Here is an 18,676-nt window from a genome sequence, read left to right on the forward strand (position 1 = left end):
CCTTGCGGTTATACCATAGATATAACCCACTTCCTGTTTTTTCTTGCTTGTGTGCAGGTGTGCGCGTTTTTTTGTGCATGGGAATGTGTGGGTGTGTGTGCGTACGTGTGCACGTGCGTGCTCGATTCTTTCCGTGCGTGCGTCTGTGCGTGTGCACGTTTGTGCGTGTGTATGTGCTTGTGTGTGCGCGTTTGTGCGCACCTGTGCGTCCATTTGTATGTTTGTGTGCACTCGCGTTTTTTGTGCACATGTTTGTGCATGTTTGCGCGTGTGTGCTTGTGTACCCAATGGTATGTGCGCGCGCGTGCTTCCGGCGTTGTGTATGCGTTTGTGCGTGCGCTCGCAATTCTGCGTGGGCACGCTGAAAGCGCAGACCTAGTCGAAAATCGCGTAATTTCGAGCAAATCGTGTAAAAAAAATCGCGTAATTTCAAGCAAATCGCGTAATTTTGAGCGAATAGCGTAAAAAATATCACGCAAAAAACGCATAAAAAATAATCCAGCATACTTGCAAATAACATGCTTCTTCGTAACATGGAATACATGTTTGATACAGGAAATATAATAAAATGAAGACAGCTCAAATCGGACTATTCTTTTCACCCTTAGAGAGGGTGAAAAACTCGAGAAAGGAATAGTCCAATCTGTGCCGTCTTTCATTTTATTACATTTTCTGTAACAAACATGTATTCCAAATAACAGAGAAACATGTTATTTACCAGTGATTGAAGAATTTTGAACACGGTCCACGACGATCCATTTTGGTAACTAACGTTTTGGTAACTAACTTACGTTTGAAAGCAGCAAGCATCCTCTAACATGCGAAATGAAAATAAGTATAACCCGTTCAAGCAGTTTTAATCGTCAGTGAAAGCTTCTGCTTTTATACTTGTAAGAGAACGAAAGAGGAAAGGAACGAAACAAAAGAATCAATGTTACTGTATGCGTAGAGAATATTTCGTTTCCACTTCACCCCGATACACTGAAATTAATCCACCGAAAATGACTGTAGTGGAAGTGAGAGTTGTATGAATAAAATTCAATCACATTTATTAGCTTCGAAAATAACTAGCCCTGCTTCTAAGACCTTTTGACGATTACGTCTTGCGAGAACATATTGAAAGTACAAATTGAAAAAATCGGTTACTTCACAAAAGACGTTCATTTTGGATTTAAGAGATTTTCGAACTCTTCCCAACAATCTATTGCAATATTGAAAATTTGGAATCTTTCCATACAGTCTAGCCTGTTCTTGTGCGATTTCATTTTTAACTGTAAACACATTTTTCTTAAAAACACATCTTAAAATCATTTTTTATTGATCAATCAAACAAGGAAACCGTTCGATAATGTTTATGGAGCTTCTTCTTACAGTGTGTAAAGAAAAACAAATGAAAAAATGATTATTGGAAATATGCTCTGACCTTCGAATTAACGCCTTTCATTAGGATTTGTACAGTGGATCGATCGGCTTTCTTGAACGCAAAATTACAGTTTTTCTTGAATTTCACCATGGTATTATTGATCTTACCATACTTTTTGAAGATTCGCTTGACAATAGCCCAGTATCTCTCGATCGGACGAAGCTGGGGGCAGTTTTGGCGGATTGATGTCTTTCTCAATAAACTCTACATCATTATCCTGAAACCACTTTAGAGTGATTTTGGCATAGTGGGCCGAATCCAAATCCGGCCAAAATAGTGGTGGGTTGTTATGCTTCTTGTATAGTGGAAGCAACCTTTTCTGCAAACATTCAGATTTGTAGATATCGGCATTTATTATCCCTTTTGTGTACACTGAGAGAAATAATTAGTAGATATAACGAATTTTTTGGTAAATACTACCAATCTATAGTCATTTTCGACCGTACTAATAAACACATATGTCAAGCAGAACCATGATTCGGAAGCCCAATATCGGCTACATTTTCTCGCCGAAAATGCACGTATCAGAATTATATCCTTATTATACCTCCGTATTGCCTTATGGGAACAATGAAAATGGTTAATACGCGCTTTTCTCACCAATTTTCAGATATGACAATATCCAAGCTTACTAATGTTATCGAGTAAAATATACTAATCTCTGGTAGGGATGCGGGTTTGTTGACAATATGTACAAAAAAATTGTACATTCTACTAATTTTACATTACCAAATGTATTTAGTAGTTTTCGACCGAGGATTTTTCTAAGGGTAGAAACTTAACCACTTCAATTCACAAGAACAGATTGCCTGCCAAACAAACACTTTCTGCCCAAATTTTTCGCCTTAATTGACTTCTCATAGTCACTCACTTCCTCGCCAATGACTGTGGTGTAAAATTGTGGCACCGAAAAAGTTGTTGAGTCCTCTTTAACGTAAGTCTTATCATCCATTAAAATGCACGCACTGGATGTCTGCAAAATTCGATGATGCAGCTTCCGGGCTCTGGTTTTCGCTCGTGATTTTTGTTCAGCTTTGTTCGTTTGTATTGTGTGTTTGTTATGATATTTTTGCTTCTTGTATGTCTTCAAGTTGTTCCTGAAGTTCCTGGTTGTGTTTTGACTCGTCTTCCATTTTTGCCTATTCCAAATTAGCAGCTTCCATTGAGATGATTGAGCTTTAATTTCCACGTCATAAACATAAAGGGTGTGTCACATCAAATTGCATCACGGAAAAAACGCTGTAGAAATTTAATTTATAGGAATTATATCTTCAGCTTTCGCTTATAATCAGATAAGAGTGTATAGATCACGTTGGCCATCCTTCACTGTTAATTTTTCGTAAATTTGGAAAAATGTCGTCGAACGAAAAAGAGCGTCGTGAATTAATCCTGCGCACTCATTTCGAGAATCCGGAGTTGTCACATCGGGACATCGGTAAGATACTGGGAATCGTCCAATCCACGGTCAGCAGAGTACTAAAACGATACTTCGAGAACCTAACCATCGACCGGAAGGTGAAGAACGGCAAAAATGGATGCTCCGTCAGTGAAAAAGATCACAAGCGCGTAGTTAAGCAGTTTAGACGTGATAGAAATATATATATATATATATAGAAAAAACAAATATATATATATATATATATATATATATATATATATATATATATATATATTTTTATTTATTTTTTTCGATAAAATGAAGAATAACACCTTAAAAATCACAAACTTATTTTAATTTTTTCGCTTCTCGGTTTTACAATGACGGTTTTACAACTGTATCATATATCAAATTTTCTCATCTTTCAAATGAAAGTAACAGAGTTGTTCTACGTAGCGTGATTTTGGAATTAGAGTCAGTTCAAGGCAAACAGCGCCCGAAACAGAGAAAAAGTTCAATTTCTTTTCATCAAATATGAACCTTTATCACCTCCTGAAAGAATTCTTTTTTTTATACGAAGAACGAATGTGATCACTTTAAGGGGATGAATCAAAAACTAAATTCTTGTTTTATATTCAAAAACGAAAAATATTCGCATAAAAAACTAATTCTAAAAAAAATTGACTCGATTATATACAGTGAAAAGAAGTTGGAGACTGTATATAATCGAGACCGCCCTGTATTATAGTTTTGGAATTAGAATTTTTTGTAAAAAATTGAGAAAGAAACTATCCCGTTCCAAAAAGTAGTCAAATTGTTTTTTTTTTTGAGATTTCAAGTATGCAAAGTTGCTCAAATGACAATTGTATTTACACACTCGAAGTTTTACTGCAATCTGAGATGGTCCGGATCCGTCCATTGAAAATATGTACGTTAAAGTCAGAGATCAGAGGTCAGATGTCTAACGCGGGACACAAAAAACAAAACGTTATGTGAGCATAAACCATAGTTCAGCGAGTCTTAACTGATCAGTATTATTTCTTGCTGAGTATCGGCACTCAGTTGTGATTTTTCGATGGTTTAGATTTTGTTTACGCCCGAAAAACACTCGCTCAGCATATACGCCTGGCAAGCACGATTCAAATTCTACAATTTTCTTCAAATTACCGAATGGAATGCTCGAAAATTCCGAATCATTTTTCATCGATTTTAGTGTTAACGTATGCATGATTTTTCCATACTGCAAGCTCCACCCCACAGCGAAAGAGTTGGACATCCTGAGGCACTTTGTGTCCGCCAGATATAGCCGATCTGGTATTTACAATATCATCTCTTTGTCGTTCCTTAAGCCGGGAGATCGATGAAACCGGCCAAACGGTGTAGAAGAATCTGGCTAAAATGGACATTTTTATGCGGAAGCGTCGGACGAGACCGGCCGTATCTGAGCAGCAGGCAATCTCCCAGAAGGAGTAGCTTGAGATGCTGGTGGAAAACTTCTTTCCGGTGAAAAAATTGAAAAACTTCTGTTCGTACTCTTAATGAAAGACGAGACGTACTTGATGCTAGAATTCAACGAATGACAGGGGACCGGGTACTTTACGTTCCCCAGGTAAGCGATGACATCGAATATATCATTCACATCAAGTTCTCGAAGAAGGTCCTTCTCTGACAGACGTGAAGGGAATGTCCAAGCCGCTCTTCTTTCGAGTAATATGGTGAACGGGGAGATATATAGTACGAAGTGCTTGCCGGAGTTGGGAAGGTGATGTGGTCTTTATGCTGAACCTGGGATCAGCCCATTATGCCAAAAGATCACTGAAGGTTTGATAGGCTGGAGATAAACATTGTCGCGAAGACCACCAACCTTCCCAGCACTCTCTAGCTGCGCCCGATAGAAAACTATTGGGCGAATGGCCAAAATAGAGAGACAGACGACCACCAAAGCCACGAAAAGGTAAAATAACACGCCCAGCGCTTCATTTGTGTTGTTACAGAATAGCTACGTCCACGCAACAATCATCAGCGATGGAGATCGATCCACGGTCGAAATAAGATAGATTTATCCATACAACTGCTCTGCTCTGCAAGACACATCGGGCTGCTGTTCTATAAATAACTCAACAATGATCAATCAACTGTCTCCGCTGTCCGGTTGTCCAACTGGATAATGGAAGAACAGAAAGAATAACTCTTACACCTAAATGGCTACTGTGTGAATGTACCATATGTAATGGTATAGAAGAAATACTGGCGAATGGCAACTGTGTAATGTGCTAATTATAGATATGATAACCATGTGACATGTACACGATTAAAAATTCGGCTCTGTTACAGCTAAAATGCTAATGAGCCTTAAATAAATAAATGGGATAAAAAAAAATTGTGATATTGCAATATATTGATATCGCGGGACATTTTCGTTTCTTTTGCCAAATGCGGGACGTTTCGCGGGATGGAATCTTACGCGGGACAGTTTATTGAAATGCGGGACTGTCGCGCGTAACGTCAGTTTAATGTTCGTTATATCGAAGTTTCCCGGTACATCTTAGAATATTCAACTGATTGGATTTATTCTCGGTTTTATTCACTGCATAAAATTCTTCAAAAAATATTAAATAAAAAAAAAGATATCAAATAATCTTCTTCTTGGCTTACGTGTCCTGTTTTTATTTGGTCAGCCTATCCTATAACTAATATTTATCTATTTTTTCATAGTTTTAACTGAATAAACATTCTGCTATGGTATACCTTCATAGTCCACACCGGTAAAAATGATTAACAAGATTTAAATCTACACGAGCCGTGAAGTTCTGTCCCGCTTCAAATGATAATTCGCTCGATCAGTGATAGTGCTTGCGTATCACTAAAATAAAATCAATCGGAATGAAGTAGTTAAAGTTTCAGCTTGATAAGCATCCTAAACATTGCTTGTACCAGATTAGATTTTGACGAACAATGAACGGTCGAATTTTGCGTTCCCACTTTTGCATCCGAAGCGAGCATGCACTCTGCGTTTTATCGCCAATCGCGCATTTCTGCCCAGCTGCATCTCCAAGGAAATTCTTATTTCAAGAACTAATACATTGAGATTTTATGAATTATTATACACCGTACAATTAACAACGAAAACGATTTTCTGTTGAATACAACGTAATATAATGAGCATTGTTTATTAACCGAGAAACGATATTTTTAATACTGAACAAACAACTACCACAGCATGTAAATATAACATGAATAAATGCTTACGCATTCGCGACGAGAAAAAATATTCGCAATTTTGTTATACTCAGTCTCTCCTCTCAAAGCTAAAACTATTATACTGCGAGGGTGTACCACTTGAGAGCACCCTGGTGCGAGCCCCCAGAATGCGGGTAAACAAAACACAACCACATGAACCTGTTCACGTCAGCTAATCATATCAACACTCTCCTGCGTAAACAAAGTGTACATGCCCACAGAGAAACCCGTCATATGGTCCAAAGTGGGTTGCGATAACAACTCGAACGAACAGAGCGACTGAGAGATTCCCCAACCCAGCGTGTTCAACGAGAAGCGACTTAAATTTCGCTCAGTTCCATTTCAACTCTCGCACGGTTTCCAACAGCCGGTCCATCTGTTGGTCTCATTGGAGTGTTCGGAAGGCAAAAAACAAATTATAAATCACAATCTACTTTTATCTTATGCCTGTGCCACTTGACAACAGTTTGCTACGTGGATTTCGTGTGGTTTGAGTGGTAGGGATCTGAACAAAATGTACAGGATTATCACCCGACAGTACCACAGTACTAAGGGGGTCTTCGGGTTCAAACCAAAGCAGCAGAAAGCGTTTCAACGTAAGTATTCATCAGTCAGTGCATGTGATGCCCAAGCTCACAAATTATTCCCCATGAGGTCCACGCGGACTACCTCGCTGTGTGCTAAATCTTGTTTGTTCATTACATCGATTCTTTATCAGCCCAAAGATTGCGGCGAATGAACTTCGCTGATTGGGGCGTGTATGTGGTACATATTCAAACAAGATTAATTTCAGTCGTATGTGTCTGGGAATACTATGAAAATAGTCCTAATTACTCTTAGAAATAATTGGGTTGGATTTCCTTTTCACAGTGGATAAAATCGTAATCGAGGCAAGAGTTCAAAAAAGTAATGCATACCGTTGGGTAGAAGCCTATCGGAACCATGCTCATCGAACAGCGGCAATAGATCCTGTAACATTCCGCGCACAACCTGTAAGCGATGTCCCAGAGCTCGACAGTCTACGATACGGACTATCATCGCGCGATTTCGTTGAACCATTTGGTATTTTCAATTCCAAATCCAACTCCACGTTGACTGTCGAACAGCTTAAGGATCTGCTCAGTCAAACTTATTGTGGCAGTGCGAGTATTGAGCTAGCTTATATCGAAAATGAGCAGGAGCGCGAGTGGTTGACAGAGAACTATGAACGACTCTTCCACGAAAATCTGGGCACCACCGACCGGAGAGAAATCGCAGAACTACTGCTCAAATCACAAGCCTTCGATAATTTTCTGGCCACGAAATTTCCCACCGTAAAACGTTATGGCGGCGAAGGAGCCGAAAGTATTATGGCCTTCTACCGGCAGCTTTTTATCTGTGCGGCAGAGGCCGATCTCACCAATATCGTTGTTGGAATGCCTCATCGAGGTAAGCTAAACGTACTGACAACGCTATTCCAAACGCGTCCTGCAAAAATCTTCCGCAAGTTCAAAGGTCTACCCGAATTCCCGCCAGATGCGAAAGCAATGTGCGACATTGCTAGTCATTTCCGTACGTTATGTAGGATAATCGAAATTGTCATTATTCATCAACACTTCCTATTTCAGATACCTCAACCGATCTACAAATTCGTGGCAAAACAATTCATTTGAATATGCCCCATAACCCATCTCACCTGGAAGCGGTTAATCCCGTTTCGATGGGCAAAACTCGTGCGAAACAACTCTTCCTACGGGATGGACCATACGCCAGCGAAGGTACGCGACCGACCAAGGTTCTGAACGTCCAGCTGCACGGGGATGCCGCCTTCACGGGCCAGGGTATCAACCAGGAGTGCCTGATGACGGCTAACGTGCCTCACTTCGATGTTGGTGGCTCGATTCACATGATCGTAAACAACCAGGTAGGTTTCACCACACCCGGAGATCGTGGCCGCGGAACACGCTATGCATCGGATCTTGCTAAGAGCATCATGGCTCCGATCTTTCACGTTAATGGCGATAACCCTGAAGCGTTGACTAAGATAACTGAGTTGGCGTTCGATTACCAACAAACGTTCGAAAAGGATGTGTTCATCGATTTGAATTGCTTTCGGCGATGGGGTCACAATGAGCTGGATGATCCAACGTTCACAAATCCCAAGTTGTATCAGGTAATCCACAATCGTGACTCTGTCCCAAATTTGTATGCGAGGAAACTTCTAGACAGTGGAGAGCTTACACAAAGTGAGGTCGATTCGGTGGTTAAAAAACATATCGATTACCTGAACCACGAACTACAGAATGTGAACGAGTACCAACCGGAGAAGAGTTATTTTGAACGACAATGGAATGGAATACTGCAAGCCGGTAGCGAAATCACGGTTTGGGATACCGGAGTCGACTACAGCCTGCTGAATTTTATTGGAAGAACTAGCGTGAAGTGTCCATCCGACTTCGCGCTTCATCCACATCTCAAGAAGCACCACGTAGAAGCTCGTTTGAAGAGGACTGCGGAGGGAAACCGTATAGATTGGGCCACTGCTGAAGCTATGGCTATCGGTAGTTTGATGTACCAAGGATTCAATGTACGAATCAGTGGGGAGGATATTGGAAGAGGGACATTCTCCCAACGGCACGCAATGTTTGTCGATCAGAATTCAAACGAAATTTTCATTCCGTTGAACGAGCTCCAGGGTGGTTCTGGTGGGAAGCTAGAGCTTGCCAATAGTATACTTTCGGAGGAAGCGGTGCTTGGATTTGAGTACGGAATGGCTATCGATAATCCAAATAATTTGATAATCTGGGAGGCACAATTCGGCGATTTCTTCAACGGAGCTCAGATTATCATAGACACATTTCTAGCAAGTGGTGAAAGTAAGTCATAAGATAGTCACCACTCTTCAAAAACTGAAATTTTTGTTTTACTTACAGCTAAGTGGATGGTTTGTAACGGACTCGTCATGCTGCTTCCACACGGTTACGACGGAGCTGCATCGGAACATAGCTCGTGTCGTATGGAACGTTTCCTGCAAATGACAGATTCTAAGGAAAGCACACCGGACGGTGATGACATTAACATGCAAGTTATCAATCCTTCCACACCAGCTCAGTATTTCCACGCACTTCGCCGACAGATGATTCGTAACTTTAGAAAACCACTGATTGTTGTGGCACCCAAGACACTTCTTCGCCTATCCGAGTGCGTGTCTAGCCATACAGAATTAGCCCCGGGTACATTTTTCCAACCGGTACTCGGAGATAGTGTAGTCACCGATCCCAAAAAGGTAAAACGAGTTATCTTCTGTAGCGGTAAACACTACTATAACCTCAACAATGAGCGACTGGCAGCTAGGAATTATGAGGTAGCGATTGTACGGCTGGAATCTTTGTGTCCCTTCCCGGTGCAAAACATACGGGATGAATTGGCAAAGTATACGAATGCAAAAGAATTCATCTGGAGTCAGGAGGAGCACCGGAACATGGGAGTTTGGAGTTTTGTTCAGCCTAGGTTCGAAAATATGTGCGGGAACAGGGTAAGATGGGCTATCTCAATATTGTGCCAGTTAACTCAGAATATTCGTCGTAGATCAACTACAGAGGACGCTACGAAGGAGCTACCATCGCTGTCGGAGTAAGTTCGTGGCATGTCAAGGAAGCAGAGTCAGTGATTAAATCGGCATTCAATTAAGGATCAGATCAAAATGTTGCTAAACAATGAATTTATTCGTGCAAAGTGTAGGCTAATAGTGCTATCAAAGCGTTCTGCGAGGTCGCAATTGAATGTTATCAATAAAAAAAAACTATGTTATGGCTTGTTGAAGTGCGTAACGGTGAGGTTGTTCAAGGTGTAAGACAATTCTTCCGCATGTTTTTATCAGAAATTCATAACTATACCGTAGAAAATTCGCAGTACACGATAGCATTTAAAATATTGATCACCGTCGACTTTCAGTCATCCTTCAGGAAGCGCGATAAATCTGGTGACGAACACCTAGCATTGTTTGAGACGATTCATGGATCGATCTGTTGTTTGACGTAAGACCACCGCGCCAGGCGATAGTATCTTCTATCCTTTCATTAGTTGAGATTTCTTATGCCAAATTACACGCCTAAATGTGTTTGGAGTGGAAGCTCTAGAAAACGCATCAGTCTCGACCTCATTGGTCCCAAGTCACGCAATAATTGAAATAGATCCTACGTTCGCTCGAAAATTTATTTATTCATTTTCGTCAAACAAATGCAGAATTTTCTATCAGTCGCAACTGGGCGACGTTGGGAGGAATGGCGGTCTTTGGTACTGTTGGCGCGTTCCTAAAGCCAAGCTAGGGGACTGTATTTTAGCGGGATACTTATCAACGGTGTGGAAATAAACTCTTGTTTTGCCTTGAGAAAGGCAGGCAATGGTTTCAACAGCAGTTTACTAGCCCGATATCGAACACGTGGTACTTTTTCTCCAACTGGATGTATATTCGAACGATGTTACACGTATAACGCGTGAAAACTGAATGAATCAAATCCTCCCTTCATTGATTAATAAAGACTTTAACTTTTTGCAGTTCATTAGTCATTAGTTCATTAGACCACAGCGCATGTCGAAGGAAATTTCTCTGGCGAAAAATCCCCCGGCCAGAACGGGAATCGAACCCGAACACCCGGCATGATAATGTAAGACGCTAACCACTCAGCCACGAGCGCACCTTTTGTTTTTTGAGGGCGCGAATAATGATTATGACGCTGTTGACAGCTGATTCGTAGATGCTGTCTGAAAATCTGTACCATACTGGTGGTATCGGTTCTGAGGCAACGGAGTGTCGCAGAACGAATTTCAATGAATATTTTAAAAATTTAGGACAATACCTAAAGCGTTTCATAGGGGTTTTTGAAAATTCGAAAAATTGCCAAATGGCGGTAATTTTTGTGAAAAAAGAGTTATTTTTCGTGATAAATAGCTATTTGAAAGATTATAAAAATCGAAAAAATGAGAAAAAAACGTGATTTCGTGAAAAAGGCGTTTAAAAATTTGTACAGCAACACTATATCCTTTGAGGTGTCATACTTTTGGCTGTAACTTTCCAACGAAATCAAATATCGAAAAATCCATCTAGGACAACTTTTCAACAAGTAGAACTGCATCTAACTTTAGTGATTTCTCACCAGTGAGAAATTCACCAGCGTTTACATATGCCAGAATTTATTCTATTCATAGTGGTTGTATATACCTCGAAGAAATGTATCATATATATTCTCACCCGTTTACATCTATTTTCGCGTGAATAAATCCATCTATAGCTATAGATCTATCTAATGTAAACCCGCCATTAATCTAGATAAATTTTCGGAAAACTAAGTATGTCAAGTTGCTTAATTAGGTAAGGTCTCCACGCTCAGAAAGTTTCATTCAATTTTGAGAGGGTCATGCCAAAATCTGGTCGAGTTGGCGCGAAATCCATCTGAATCGATCTTAAGGCTGATTTAGACGATGCCAGTCAGCGCTCTAGTTGAGGTATCCAGTGAACAGATAACAGACACTCTGTCCAAGTCACTTGTACCAGTATCGAACAAGTAATTGGCCTCTAACTTGAACAGAGTGTCTGTTCTCTATTCACTGGATACTTCAACTAGAGCGCTGACTGGCATCGTCTAAATCAGCCTTTATTCTTGTGTTGAGAGCAAGCAAACCATTTGTCATGCGTAAATGCGAAAACAGAATAGAAACATACGGTATGAGGCATGATGTCGACGCCAACCTCTCTCAGTTTCTATTCTGTTTTCGCATTTTCGCATGACAATTGTCATGACAAATGGTTTGCTTGGTTGAGAGTTTTTGACTCGAGTTTAAGAGAATACCGATGTCAGTTGTTTTTTTTTTTTTGGATCTCGATATTCTTTCTGAAACTTAGATCCGCACGTAATACACTCATGTCGCGTTGATTGATAAATAACACCAACTGGGTGGTGAGCATAAAACATTTGCTGAAACGTCGAAACATTAAGAAAAAATGCAATACAACGCTTCATTAAAATCTTACATATATTATACGATTCAACATTCACACATCGAAGATAAACTGTTAATAATAATTACAATACATCTCACAACATCCTTATTGAGAACTTAAACTACCATCAGTGACATTCCCAGGTATTCAATGATTGATGATCTTGGTATACTCTAGACACCAGTAACCATTTTTGACGTCCGTCTCATCGGATTTCAGCTGACTGAACAAATTCGTGGGCAGAATAGGATCAGTACTCTGATAAAATACACTCTGCACCGTCCGGAACTTGCTCTTGCTCGCCATCCCCACCCTCCTGATGTATGGCGATGAGTTCTCTACCAGCTCAATAATTTTGTTGTTTAAAATCGGAATCTCCAACCGATCCGTCTTGCGGGATCGCATCTCCTCAAAGCAAACCGTTGGTCGGGCAAAATATTCCTCAGCCACTTGCGGATATATACTGGTCAGCTTCAGATGAGTCTCAATCGAGAGCAAATGCTCCAGAAGCATATGAATTTGGGCCAGTTTTGCGATCCTCATATTTGCCTCATCCTCGTTGAAATAACTATTCCGTATGGCGCCATCATCGTCATCATCGAGCTGTTTTGTGTCGCCCGGATTGGAGAGTAATGCCGTCTTCCGGCTCTGGGAAGACGGGACAGCCTCATACATGGACTTGCGGATGCTAGAAGCTCTCGAGACTTTCATGGAATCGTGGCGGACGTTCGTCGTTTTGCCAACGTTCGCCAAGTCGAGATTGCAAATTTTGCTTTCGTGGAAAATTATCTGATAGTCTTTGAAAATCTTTTCCAACCCGATTTCCAACAAAAGTTCCAACGGCTCGGCTCCCGTGAGGATCGGGATCGCCAACCTCCCCTGAGCAATCGATTTGATCAGTTGTGCCAGGCGATTGTTGTTGCTGGGAATGTTCTGGAAGAGATGATAAAAAATCATGATTCTGTCAATAAACTGAAACGTAAAATATTCTACCGCAAGATAGCTTCTGGAAGCGGCTTTAAAAATAAACGTTAGAACATCCTTCAAGTCGTCATAGCAGGAACAATCTTCAAAAAAAAATATATTCAAGCAAAAACCAAGAAAGGATCACACATTAAAGTTATGTTACATTTGAGCACACTCCATAATCGATCGGTTACATCCGCAGCTGATCGATTCTTGACACGCTCTACAATCGAGCCAATCTGAGCCAACTTATATTCGGTGGACTCAACGACGCAAAACTCCGTCAAAATCTTGTGAACTTTCTCCTCGATGAGATCGACATCTAAAGTCCCGGCGAACCATTCGTCCTCTAAGTTTGTCTTGCCCTCGCTCCGTACCTGTAGAATCCTGTCCTTGATGATATCCAGCAAGTGTAATTGGCTCCAAAAATATTCCGCCACGGATTGGGTATCATTCACTTGTATTGCTTGGCGGAGAACAATGTCCGCCTTCTTGTTGATGAGGAATGAAGGATGCTCTGAATTAGTTATCCAGCGAAGCTTCACGCTGATGTGAGACTGTATTTTGTACCTGAAAAAAATCATCATTAATAACTAAACATCTTCGATGCATTCAATCCTTTTACCATAGCTCAATACTGGTCTCCAACTCCTTCGTGAATCCTGGCGCCCTGGTATCGTGAATCCGCTGCAGTTTCACCATCGTTAGCTGCTCTTCCGGAAAGTAACCAAGCAGTTTAACCACTCCCCTAACGAATTTATTCATCGTGTTGATTTCCACCTGCAAAAGCAGCGTCTGATCCATATCCTTGCCGTCACAGAGGGCCCACAAATGACCAGATCCCGCAGCGCCACTATTCAACACCTCCTGAAGAATGGGACGTGCTTTCTCGACGGGGATGGGAGCGTAACATTCCTCCCGTTCGAGCCATGGATTCTCGAAACAAACTAGCCCATTCTGATCGGTTGACATGTTTAAATCTTCCAGTTTCACATCATCCTTGAGGGGTGAACCCGTCAGGTCCAAATCCACCTGTGAGGTATCCTTTACTTTTGGGCTGAAGCGATTGCCACCATCGAGAGTGGCTTTGCTGCGTACTTCATCGTATTTATGGATGAACACAATTTTTGAATCGATTTCCGACAGAGACTGGATGTATGTCGGTGGTGGGGCCAGCAGGACATCCACGGAATCGTACGAGTCTCTCAGGAAGGCGTACACATTCGCGAGATTTACCACTTCAGCCGGCATTGCTAAAACAGACAATTCAAATTAAATTCTATTACACAAATAAAACTTCGAACACAATCGGTCGATTTCAGTTTACTTTTTTGAAATTCAAACGTCACAGAAGCGCGCTGAAAAATTTTCTTAACCAGGGGTCTCACGATGCAGTTTTGGAACAACCATCCATATTCAGATCCATACACTGAAATTAATTTTCATATAAATTTCATGTGCGTAAATAGATAAACGCGATTCTTTCAGATTTTGCATTAAGGCCCATTTATACGTTGCTAGTAGCTGACTTGACAGTGAGCAGCTACTGACCCGGTGGACTCGCTTGACAATCGGTTGACTCGCCTTGTCTGTTCACACAGTGTGAGTTGTTGGCATGTAACTAGATACAACAGCACGGGTTTACCAGGGATGCCAGGTGATTTTTCAAATGTACATCAAATAATGAGAAACAGGAATCAGATCAGAATTTGACAGATAATTGATCCGAAATCGACATCTCTATTGGCAGTTTTTATCTCAGGTTTTCAGTTGCATTTATTATCACACAATTTGATCCCGAAATACACGCTAACCGTAGTTTATACCGTATACAATGTTGTCCAGCAAAACACGGCTGACTGTAGTTCGTACCGTGACAAAAGCGGTTACAAAAATACTTTGTGCTGAATTACTTCGAGCTGAAGGTACTATTCGGAAAAAGCAGAAAGGCAAAAGGATTTGGGCCAGGAATTGGATGCAAAAAAAAGGAGCAACAAATACAATACTGAACGAACTCTACGATAATGATCCCCGAGAGTACAGAGCAGTGTTGAGAGTAACACCAGAACAAGTGGAAACACTATTGGATTTAATTGCTCCAAAAATACAACGCCAAGATACACTTATGAGGGGTGCTATACCTGCAAGAGTGAAATTAGAAATTACTTTGGTGTACCTCTCCTCTGGAATATCGTTCAGATTATTGTCGATATTTTTTAGAATCTCGAAGGCATCCATAGCTAAGATAATTCCGGAAGTATGTGACGCTATAAATTTCAGTCTAAAAGATTTTATTAAAGTAAGTAGCTTTTTTTATTATCTAAGTTCTATTGTATGGAAAGTGATCCTTAAAAATAGTACAATATTGCATGACTTGGTTATAGTATTTGCGACTGTTGATTTGATTGTGAAGATGTAGGACGTTAGGGTGATCTTGGTGGAAAACCTACAGTCGCCTGTGATGTTTCAGTATATTCGTGATCAGAATATGTGTATTGCATTCTACTGACGCAGAGGGCATTCTTACGGTATCTAGAAAGAATTGCATGTATTTCATCTGTCGCATCAATTCTATCAATTGGGGATAACTGTCTGAGCTGCATTATAACATGTCTTCCAATTGCCTCACATTCATCTTCTGGTTCTCCCATACTCGAGGCAGACACTGTTAAATTATTATTCAGTTCCTTCAGTTCATTCACGGCCGCTTGTATTGTAGACTGCTCAGTTGACAATTTCTTCTTCGATCTTCTGTTCGATGGCTTCTTTGGTAGGATTTCATCAGCGTTGTTTTCATCAGTAGCATCGAGGTACTCCTCATCGATTATTGTAATTTCTTCAGCAAAATCGCTCCCAGATGTTGATGCATGAAATGGTTCCTGAAATTGAAAATATTTTATTTTATGACACTATTCTAATTGAAATCATAACTAACAATTATATTTTAATTTTTCAGATGCCGAATAAGGAAGAATGGCAAGATATAGGAGTAGGATTCCATTCAAGGTGGAACTTCCCAGGTTGCTATGGAGCTATTGATGGGAAGCACATCACAATTCAAGCACCACCTAATTGTGGTAGTGAATATTACAACTATAAGGGAACGAATAGCATAGTGTTAATGGCAATCGTGGATCACGATTATTGTTTTAGATATGTTGATATAGGCTCATACGGTCGTAACGCAGATGGTGGGATATTTCAAAAATGCTCTTTATATTCTCATCTAGAAAACAATATTCTATTGCCTGAAAATGGCGTTTTAGTAGGTGATGATGCGTTTCCATTAAAGCCGTATTTATTGAAGCCCTATAAAAATACACCGACTAAAGAAGAAAAGATTTTTAACTACAGATTGAGCAGAGCAAGGAGAATAGTTGAAAATGGATTTGGCATTTTAGCATCTCGTTTTCGTATTTTGGGAAAACCAATCCAGGTTAGAGAGGATACCGCAATGAAGATAGTTTTATGTGCATGTACTTTACACAACTGGTTGCGTATGTCTGCATCGAAAACGTATACTCCACCAGGAACAATTGACTATGAAGACATAATAAATTTTGAAATTAATTTAGGGCAGTGGAGGTCAGAGATTGAGGGTTTACGAAGCATTCAACGCTCACGGATGAATAATAGATCAAAGGCTATTGCAGAGAAAATGAGAGATAAATATAAACATTACTTTAATAGCGAGGGAGCGGTTACTTGGCAAAATAATATGATTTATTAATTAGAGAATACAGTATAATATAGTGTAGTATAGTTGCAGTATAGTATAATATCGAATCATTTAGTAATGTATATATATATTTAGTGTTATAGTGCATTATATAATAGAAGAAAATAACTTACTAGATTACTTATTGTTTGTTTTTCCTTCAGATGAATAATATTCATGATGTAATCCATGGCATCGAACCATTGGACGGAAGGTTTATATATCTCATCAGTACCACATCCGCTTCGTTTGCTTTTCTCAATTTTTAATTTCTCCTGGTTGTATGTAGAACGTAAATTTTTTATTTTTTTTGTAACTTCTTTCGTATCCGATAACCCCACTTCTGAACGAATGTATTCAAGCGAGGCTTTACGCAAATCTCTGTTTTTATAATTGGGATCCATACAGTTCCACAAAATGGTTTGTTCTTTATATAATTCCACAAAGTGTTCATTTTGTTCCGAATTCCATCTTTGCGTCATTTTTTTGCTTTTAACTGCTGCTGCTAACACGAAAAAACATGCAAACAAACAGAATGCACACGGACTACTATCTCTTCGTATTTCGCCTTGACAGCAGCTTCTTGTGCCGATTTGTGAAGTGAAAATGATAGTTGATTTACAGGTGGAATAAATACGCGTCAAAAATTGAATTTTGTTATTTTGTTTGAAAAATTGTTATTTTTCATAAGATAAACAATTGAATAACTGTAAAATGTTAAGCGTTATCTAAATGCCCTAACTGGCATATCCTATGAAGGATAACCATTTGCAGCGATAACGCCTATTGATTAAACAATATGCATTCGACGTACATGTCAAAATCGAAACTGAGTGCCTGAAGTTCATCAAATCAAGCAAATTCGCGGTTCGAGAAGTATGCAAACATGAGAGATGCAAACTTCAGAGGGAAATGTAGAATAAAATAATCGTTTTATAATTCTTCCGTTCACATATTTTGTCCTAGGCATCATACAAACGTAAAAGGATTTACTTGTAACGAAGAACATAATCTATCACAATGCATGAATTGATCTTACATGGCATTTATTGAATCGTTTCACTTACAAAGCAAATATATTGAATTCAATTAAATTCGGAAATTGTTCCATTCAATCAAAAATTTAATCAATACAAACAAATGATTGCTAGGCTAAAAAGTCCCACGTCAACCTTGCGGTTATATCATAGATATAACCCACCCATTTTTTTTCGTTTTCGTTTTTCAAAATTTATTCTTAGATCAATGTAATGGGGCGGCCCAAGCCGCCAACTGATTGCCCGCTTACTATGAAATATAGAATACGATCCTTTAGCAAGATCCGACCGAGTTTTAGAGAGCATCGGACGGCATACGCTTGCCTGGTTTATTATGGCGGGTTTACATTAGGGAGATCTATAGCTATAGACGGATTTATTTACCCGAAAATAGATGTAAACGGGTGAGTATATATATGATACACTTCTCCGAGGTATATATGTATACGATGCATAGAATAAATTCAGGCATATGTAAACGCTGGTGAATTTCTCATTTCTCACAATTCTACTTCAGGTGAATAAATTCATCAAAAATATGAATATATTCATTATCTAAGTTCGCGCTAGTGTAAACGGTTGATGCGATTTCTATAAATCTCATCATATTTCTTCACATGAATATATCACTAGTCTAAACCCACCCTTACGTTTGCCCGGTTATGTTTTGTTCTGAAAAATATCATTCATTACAATTCAAAACTATTGCACCACGATCTGAAGGATCAATTATAAGTATTTTGGTTTGGACATTTAGCGCGCAAAATCATAACTCGTATACTCGCGCATGGTATCACAGACCGTCTTATACCCATGATGTTTTTCCCGCGCCACAATATTTCTAGCCTACTACACATTTTCTGAGTTTCTGTTGAAGTTGTTTTCTGGTGCGATTTATTCCGCAAACAATGTGCTGCACATAACATCACCCGTG

At 39.8% G+C, this 18,676-nt stretch overlaps 3 protein-coding genes across 6 annotated transcripts; 1 reads left to right on the forward strand and 2 right to left on the reverse strand.

Annotated features, from left to right (window-relative positions):
* The first annotated feature begins 6,247 nt into the window (after nt 1–6,247).
* On the forward strand, nt 6,248–9,861 carry LOC129771133 (probable 2-oxoglutarate dehydrogenase E1 component DHKTD1 homolog, mitochondrial). 2 transcript variants are annotated; one of them, XM_055774517.1, is made up of 5 exons: nt 6,248–6,637; nt 6,912–7,592; nt 7,649–8,896; nt 8,954–9,555; nt 9,609–9,861. In XM_055774517.1, exons 1-5 carry the CDS (start codon nt 6,556–6,558, stop codon nt 9,708–9,710), a joined length of 2,715 nt encoding a protein of 904 aa, XP_055630492.1. In that variant the 5' UTR covers nt 6,248–6,555; the 3' UTR covers nt 9,711–9,861. The 2 variants fall into 2 exon arrangements, with proteins under 2 accessions (XP_055630492.1, XP_055630501.1); XM_055774526.1 differs by lacking the exon at nt 6,912–7,592.
* A 2,174-nt stretch (nt 9,862–12,035) lies between these two features.
* LOC129776223 (protein zwilch) lies at nt 12,036–14,329 on the reverse strand. Its single transcript, XM_055781742.1, has 4 exons — nt 13,613–14,329; nt 13,151–13,557; nt 13,015–13,088; nt 12,036–12,954 (listed from the first exon to the last, which is right to left on the reverse strand). Exons 1-4 carry the CDS (start codon nt 14,236–14,238, stop codon nt 12,169–12,171), a joined length of 1,893 nt encoding a protein of 630 aa, XP_055637717.1. The 5' UTR covers nt 14,239–14,329; the 3' UTR covers nt 12,036–12,168.
* Nucleotides 14,330–14,534: 205 nt separating this feature from the next.
* On the reverse strand, nt 14,535–17,341 carry LOC129763047 (uncharacterized). 3 transcript variants are annotated; one of them, XM_055761787.1, is made up of 3 exons: nt 16,840–17,341; nt 15,577–15,866; nt 14,535–15,519 (listed from the first exon to the last, which is right to left on the reverse strand). In XM_055761787.1, the coding sequence occupies exons 1-3, from the start codon at nt 17,185–17,187 to the stop codon at nt 15,411–15,413; spliced, it is 747 nt and encodes a 248-aa protein (XP_055617762.1). In that variant the 5' UTR covers nt 17,188–17,341; the 3' UTR covers nt 14,535–15,410. The 3 variants fall into 3 exon arrangements, 2 of the variants coding, with proteins under 2 accessions (XP_055617762.1, XP_055617761.1); XR_008740783.1 differs by having other exon boundaries at nt 14,535–15,866; nt 15,923–17,341; XM_055761786.1 differs by having other exon boundaries at nt 14,535–15,866.
* Nucleotides 17,342–18,676: the final 1,335 nt, after the last annotated feature.

The sequence above is a fragment of the Toxorhynchites rutilus genome, chromosome 1, assembly GCF_029784135.1.
Source record: "Toxorhynchites rutilus septentrionalis strain SRP chromosome 1, ASM2978413v1, whole genome shotgun sequence".
Taxonomy (NCBI): domain Eukaryota; kingdom Metazoa; phylum Arthropoda; class Insecta; order Diptera; family Culicidae; genus Toxorhynchites; species Toxorhynchites rutilus.

Bases quoted from the DNA above. Each gene is read 5' to 3' on its own strand.
- LOC129771133 (XM_055774517.1), top strand. From the start codon at position 6,556: ATGTACAGGATTATCACCCGACAGTACCACAGTACTAAGGGGGTCTTC. The intron at 8,897-8,953 runs GTAAGTCATAAG...TTTTACTTACAG, and splicing joins ATTTCTAGCAAGTGGTGAAA to CTAAGTGGATGGTTTGTAAC. The intron at 9,556-9,608 runs GTAAGATGGGCT...TATTCGTCGTAG, and splicing joins AAAATATGTGCGGGAACAGG to ATCAACTACAGAGGACGCTA.
- LOC129776223 (XM_055781742.1), bottom strand. From the start codon at position 14,238: ATGCCGGCTGAAGTGGTAAATCTCGCGAATGTGTACGCCTTCCTGAGA. The intron at 13,089-13,150 runs GTAACATAACTT...TTTTTTTTGAAG, and splicing joins ATTATGGAGTGTGCTCAAAT to ATTGTTCCTGCTATGACGAC. The intron at 12,955-13,014 runs GTAGAATATTTT...CATCTCTTCCAG, and splicing joins CTTCCAGAAGCTATCTTGCG to AACATTCCCAGCAACAACAA.
- LOC129763047 (XM_055761786.1), bottom strand. From the start codon at position 17,187: ATGACGCAAAGATGGAATTCGGAACAAAATGAACACTTTGTGGAATTA. The intron at 15,867-16,839 runs GTAAGTTATTTT...TTTCAATTTCAG, and splicing joins AACAAACAATAAGTAATCTA to GAACCATTTCATGCATCAAC.